Below are 6541 nucleotides of genomic sequence, written 5' to 3'. Positions count from 1 at the left end.
ACGAATTACTTACGGCGAGTTGAATGTGAAAAAACATGGTTTTTTCAATTAAAAAAAGTCAGTTTTTATTTATTTACTGGAAAATTTGCAGCCCGAGAGAAAGTTTTCATCTCGGGCTGCAAATGTTCCAGTAAATAAATAAAAACTGACTTTTTTTAATTCAGCGATCCCAAAAACCCCCGAATAAGGCTTGAATGCAAAATCGGAGTATGTTAAATAGGAAAAAAAAGATTGACGCATTTTGCTTCAATGCCACACCAGGCACGGAAAATTATGGCACATTTTGCGTCAATGCCAACGAAAGGGTTAATATCAACATTTTATTAGCTGAGAATAATTCTATATTAAATGGTAGGTAGAGTAACCGTCATCTAATCGGCCATCAAAGCCCAAGACCATTGGCTTGGTTTGGCTTCATGTAAATATAGCTCAGAATAGTCGAAAACTTTCAAATAATGAATAACGTTTTTTTTAACTTGACATAAGTACTATTTTTTTAAAGATTTTTAGATTTATCAAATAAAGTTTTGTATCTGTGCTAAAACTATCTAGAAATATTTTGCTGTTGGTTAGAATAATTTAAAAATATTATTTATTACGTTTTAAATAAATTAAATAACATAAGTAATTTTTAGGGTAGGGAATATTTAGTTTATTGAAATCCAGAGCTTTGGTATAAAATAAAAGAGAAAAAATTGTATTACTATTAATTGAAAATAGATGCCACTTGACAATTTTTAGAAACAAACTCACAGTTAAACTATTTATGAAAGAATAGGCTTGATTTTTCAGTGAGTAAACTAAGAAATTAAAAAAAATTAATTTTTTATTTAGCAATAAAGTTGATATTTTTTTAACTTTTCCGAAGCACCAATTTTTTAATAGCATATTACGATACAAGGTCAGAACGATGGATTTCCTGCACGTCAGGGCATCCACCATTTCTGGCGGTGTGACGTATTATATTTTTCTTTGCCCTAGACCGTGAGTACGTTTAATAAATTAATATTATTGAGCATAATAGTGCTGTCGGCCGCTAGCTTAAACTCGACATATATCATAGCTACTGTATTAACGTTTGTGTCTTGCGACAGCGCACCTTATAGGTCACTTGATGTAGCGCGACGTGCAGATTTAAATTTCTCCTATCAGCTGATTTATCATATGTAGTGGACAAAGATTTGATTGATGCCCACCCGACTTTTGCAAAACTGAGGCGAAGCCGAAGTTTTGCTGGTCGAGTGCGAGCATCAAAAATACAGACTAATGAAGTAGAAAATTAAAGTTTATATCAACATAAATAAATAAACGTACAAAGAGCACTACATACTGCAACACAATACGAAGTGATATTTGATATTTGCAGGTTATAGAAGCACGCATTATTCGAGGAAGCCACAAAAACTGTCCTTTCTTGCTTAAAAACAATACGGGAAACACGTACTTTCGGAAATAGGATGAAGAAAAAAGATGTTTAAATTCATCAGAGAAGGCCTGTGCTATAACCATACAGAAATAATTTACAATGGGTGAGAATAATCTAAAAAAATTGTTTATTGAATTATAAACAAATTAATGAACCAAATTTATTTTCGGGATTAGGGATGTTTCGATTATTGAAATTCAGAAATTTGGTATAAAATATGCGAGAAATAAAAGTTTACAATTAATTAAAAATATATGCTTTTTGGCAATTGTTTCAACAATTGCTATAAAAAAGTTCACAGTTCGGCTATTTTTCAAAGAATAGGCTCAATTTTTTATAAAATTGATTCAAAATGCCTTTCTGATGACTCTTTTCTATGATTCTTGGGAAATTTCAAAGAATTATTAATTATTTAAACAAATTTTGTAAACAAATCCAGAGTTTGGCTATTTTTCAATGAATATACTCAACTTTTTACAGAATTAACTAAGAATATATTTGCGATGACTCTCTTCTATGTTGTTTTGCAAATTCACAGAATTACTCATTATTAAAAAAATTTGAATAAACTCTTTCAGAGTTTGGCTATTTTTCAATGAACAGGCTTAATTTGCTTACGGAATCAACTCAAAATGTTTTTTCGATTACTGTTTTCTATGATGCTTTGCAAATTCCCCAGAATTATTAATTACATAAACAGCTTTCACGAAGAAATTCAGAGTTTGGCTCTTTTTTAACGAATATGCTCAATTTTTTACTAAATATACCAAGAATATTTTGCCAATTACTATTTCCTATATAACTTTGTAAATCCCTAAGAATTATTTATTATTTAAACAATTTTCATAAACCATTTGTAGATACTTTTCAATGAACAGGCTGAATTTTTTAAAAGAATGGACGAAAAATATCTTTGCTATGAATCTTTTTGATGTTACTTTGCAAATGACCAGGAATGTGTAATTATTTAAATAATTTATATAGAAAAATTCCGAGTTAGGATAATCTTCAACGAATAGACTCAATTTTTTCACAAAATTAACCAAGAATGTTTTTCAAATAACTCTTTCCTACTCTGCTTTGCAAATTTACAATACTTATTCATTATTTAAAGAATACAAAATTTCTATACAAAAATTCAGAGTTTGCCTATTTTTCAACGAAAATGCTCAATTTCTTTACAAAATTGACTAAGAATGTCTTCGCGATTACTCCTTTCTACAATGCAATGCAAATGTCCGAAAATTATTAACTATTTAAACAATTTTCATAAACGAATTCCGAGTGTGGCTATTTATCAATTAATAAGTTAAATTTTTGTCACGGGACCAACTAAACATATCTTTGCGATAACTCTGCTATATTTATTTGCAAGCGCCCAATAATTATGAAGTATTGAAACCATTTTCATAAACAAATTCAGATTTTGGCTATGTTTCAACAAGTAGACGTTTAATTTGTTTACGAAATTTGCCTATAATGCTATGCAAATTAACAAGAATTATTAATGATTTAAACAATTTTTTTCTAAACAAGTTTAGAGTTTGGCTATTTTCGAATGAATATGCACAAATTTCGTTCACGAAATTAACTAAGAATGTCTTTACAATGACTCTTGACTGTGATACATTTCAAATTGACGACTATTGATTATTTAAACATTACTCACGAACAAAAACATAGTTTACCTATATTTCAACAAGAATACACTTATCAAGAAAAGGATAAGAGTAAAATCAAAGCGATTGCCATGCAATTCCTGCGCATAATGTATGGGAAAACTCTGACGGACAAAGTGAATAACGGGAAAATCTTTAAAGAATGTGGTGCAGAAGAAGCTCTAGTTGATACATGGGAAAGAAATCGGTTAAGATGGTTCAGGTATGTTGAGAGAATAAAAGAGGAACAACTTACGAAAATAGTGTATCAAGATAAAATGAATGGCAATGTGCCCAGAGGCGGAGCACGGAAAAAATGGTTAGAATGTGTGAATGATACCCTAATTAGTAGAGACGGAATAAGCCACAAAAACAAGAGGGCTTGCATGAGAAAAATGTATGGGTGTGAAGGAAGCTAGAAAAGTATGCCAGGACAGAAAAGTATGGCGAGAAACAGTTAACAAAAAGAGTGTCAGTAGAGTGAATTGCACCTGAAACAAAAGACCTAAGATACTAATGGGCCCAAGCGGGGAACCTCACATGATGACTTCGTGAGGCTCTTCACTTGGGATGATTGCCAGAGAGATTTATCAGCAACTTGGGTCGTAGAAGAGTCGCATAATGCACGTGTTACTCAAATGAGTAACACGAAAATTCTGGATCAATCTAAAAAACCTATACCTCCTTCTCACCTTACGCCCCTCCTCACCGAGTAACACCTACCCCGAAAGGGAAATGACTATTTGGTTGAGGTTATCTGAAACTTCAGAAAGTAAACCGATGTGAAATCTGCGAAATAAAGGAGTTTATTGCTGTTTTGCCATTCGACAATAATTAAAAAAACAATTTAGATTGTGATTGTCAAATGAGTAAAACATATTAAAAACTAAATGAATTTTATTCACATACTAAAAATGTAAATAATATGACAAGGAAAGTATGATGGACAACGGCAAAATTTCCCGGCGAAGTATTTTTATACATAACGAATTAATTACTAGGCATGCAAAATAATCTACTTCAATCATTTACTTCTTCGTCGCCTCATCTATATTACCTGCAATGCCCGCTGAAGCATAGAAATATGCTTAAATAAAATACCAAACATTTGTAAACAAAATGACATTAAAAATTAAAGTCCACAGCGATAAAAATAATGATATAAATAAGGCTATATATGTAAATAATATCAGAAACCTTTCGCGATTTTGCATTCGCTGAATATGTTCCACCTGTGCCCGTTGCTTCTGCAAATGTTCTCGATGACACTGACTGCAATATCCTTCCCACTCTGCATTTCCGAAAAAGTCGCAACCATTTTTGCACTTTAAATCCGATTCGTCAATGCGAAGAGTCGGTGTTTTTATTGAATACATTTTTTGACTTGAAAATGTTTAGCTGGAAGTTAATAAACTCCAGAAATAATTTTGATTTTGTTTATTGCAAAATTGTAAAATGTGTCTGGTAAGTATTTTATATCCATCAAAATTACCAAAATCCTGGTCTTCTCTGACCTCGCCGATATGAAATCTTTTTGACACTTTTACTTTTTTACATTTTCACCAAGTCAAAGTAACAGGGATCAGAACTAGGACTCCGATGCTGTTTCAAAGTCGAAAATCAAATAAACCTTTCTTTCTATCTTGAAACGTTAGAAAAAGAGATCCGTTCGATTTTTGACAAGGTATCGGAGTCTCAGTAGATTCAGGGTTGGTCAGTTACGCGTAACTCGAGTACTTTATACGTATATTACGTTTTTAGCGTAAAATACGTCGAATACATTAGAAAACTCCTGTAAAGTACGTTTTTAAGATGGCTGACTTTCAAAATCAGTGTCATCAGTTTTGACCAGCCCTATCCGACTGTATCCGACTGCTTGAAAAGATACCCGTAAATATAAACTTACAAGTGGTAGTACCAAAAACGTCCGACAGATAGCGCAACTTCTGCCTCTACACAGTTTAACTCACCCTTATTAGAGAATAGGAGAATAGTAATATATATTATTAAAAATATTTTATATTTAAAATAATTGAATGATGTTACTTCAAAAAATTGATTATTATAATTTAGCGAAAGTTTTCGCGAACTAAAAATGGTTCGACACAGGTGCATCGTACCGAATTGTGATTCGGGTACGATGTCCCTGATAAAGAAAAGTTTGATCATTTTACGCTTCCATCTGAAGCAAAAAGATTTTTAGAATGGGAAAAAGCGATTCCGAGGAAAGATTACATTTTAAATCCGGGAACGCTGGTATGTGAAGTGCATTTTTGACATGAGGATATAGTTTGGAAACGTGAATTGAGGGATCCTGCTGACAATGTTATGGTATCAGTATGTACATTTTTACCTTTTTACATTTGAAAAACGTGAATGAAATTGACAGTGTGAAAAATATATATACAGTCTATATTAAGGAGAAGAAATTTATCCCAAAACAAAAGTAAAAAAATATTTAAATTAAATTTTTTCTTATGAGCAAATGGTATGATATTCTATTCTAACTTTAAATAAATGTAAAGACATTGATTCAGAATAATTGAATTTGAATTACAACGAATATGACTTTCAAAGTGTGATTGATTCGATCAATGTGATTCTCAAATGTGATTTCATTATTTAAAAACAATGTCGCTAATTTAAAAATGAATTGATAATAATTAACTATATTTGCTACAGTATAGATTATAACAAAAAATTATATTTTTTTATCAATGTGGTTGATCAGTTATAATATTGCTGCAAATAATAAAGTAAGTTTATCGCTGTTATTTATGAAGAAAAATAAAATGATTGCGAATAAATAAATTTTCCTACCTACAAATTTATAAACCCTTTTTAAAAACAATTACATCTGTTTGTTTAAGTACAACATATTACTTAATATTAACTATCAATTATTTTTTTACTTGTGTAAATTAATTTTGCAACTGTATTTTCGGGTGAATTATTCTCTTAGGTAATTACATTATTATTAACTGTTAATAATTTAATTTTTATAATACTTTCACAATGTATGGAAAACTATATGTATTTTAAGCTATTCTGATATTCTCTCCATCGCTATCACTGTTTCCTCAGATATTTTTAAGAGAATTATTATTGAAAGTCTATGAATCTATTGTAATAGATTTAATATTCATTTTGTAGTAAAAAAAAACATAATTTTGGTTAATTACATTATTATTCCATAACAATTAATGTTAAACTGTGTAGAGGACGAAGTGGCGCCATCTTTCGGGCATTTTTGGCACTACCACTTGGAAGTTTATAATTACGAATGCCATCCACGCAAAATCTTGGAAGTTGGGTCAGTGATCACAGATCTGAAACGAGACGTGGTCCAATGCTATGACCAGTGATCCCAGATCTGAAACGAGATGCGGTCCAATACTATGACAGGGCTATGTCCGTGTGAATATAGTAGGAGACGCTGTAAATGACTGAGTTGCGC

At 31.1% G+C, this 6541-nt stretch overlaps 1 protein-coding gene across 3 annotated transcripts in view; it reads right to left on the bottom strand.

Moving 5' to 3' along the window:
• The window catches only part of LOC117182210 (rab5 GDP/GTP exchange factor), a 52729-nt gene extending 48068 nt beyond the window's left edge, over positions 1 to 4661 (bottom strand). For 2 of the 3 annotated variants that reach the window (XM_033375276.1, XM_033375277.1), the window contains exon 1: positions 4282 to 4661. In XM_033375276.1, the coding sequence (XP_033231167.1) occupies positions 4282 to 4460 (179 nt within the window). In that variant the 5' untranslated portion in view covers positions 4461 to 4661. The remainder of the gene's footprint in view (positions 1 to 4281) is intronic. The other variant, XM_033375275.1, reaches the window with a different exon arrangement.
• Positions 4662 to 6541: the final 1880 nt, after the last annotated feature.

Source organism: Belonocnema kinseyi, chromosome 10, assembly GCF_010883055.1.
Source record: "Belonocnema kinseyi isolate 2016_QV_RU_SX_M_011 chromosome 10, B_treatae_v1, whole genome shotgun sequence".
Classification (NCBI taxonomy): Eukaryota; Metazoa; Arthropoda; class Insecta; order Hymenoptera; family Cynipidae; genus Belonocnema; species Belonocnema kinseyi.
The sequence above is the reverse complement of the archived record's forward strand: the minus strand, read 5'-3'. Positions and strand labels throughout refer to the sequence as shown.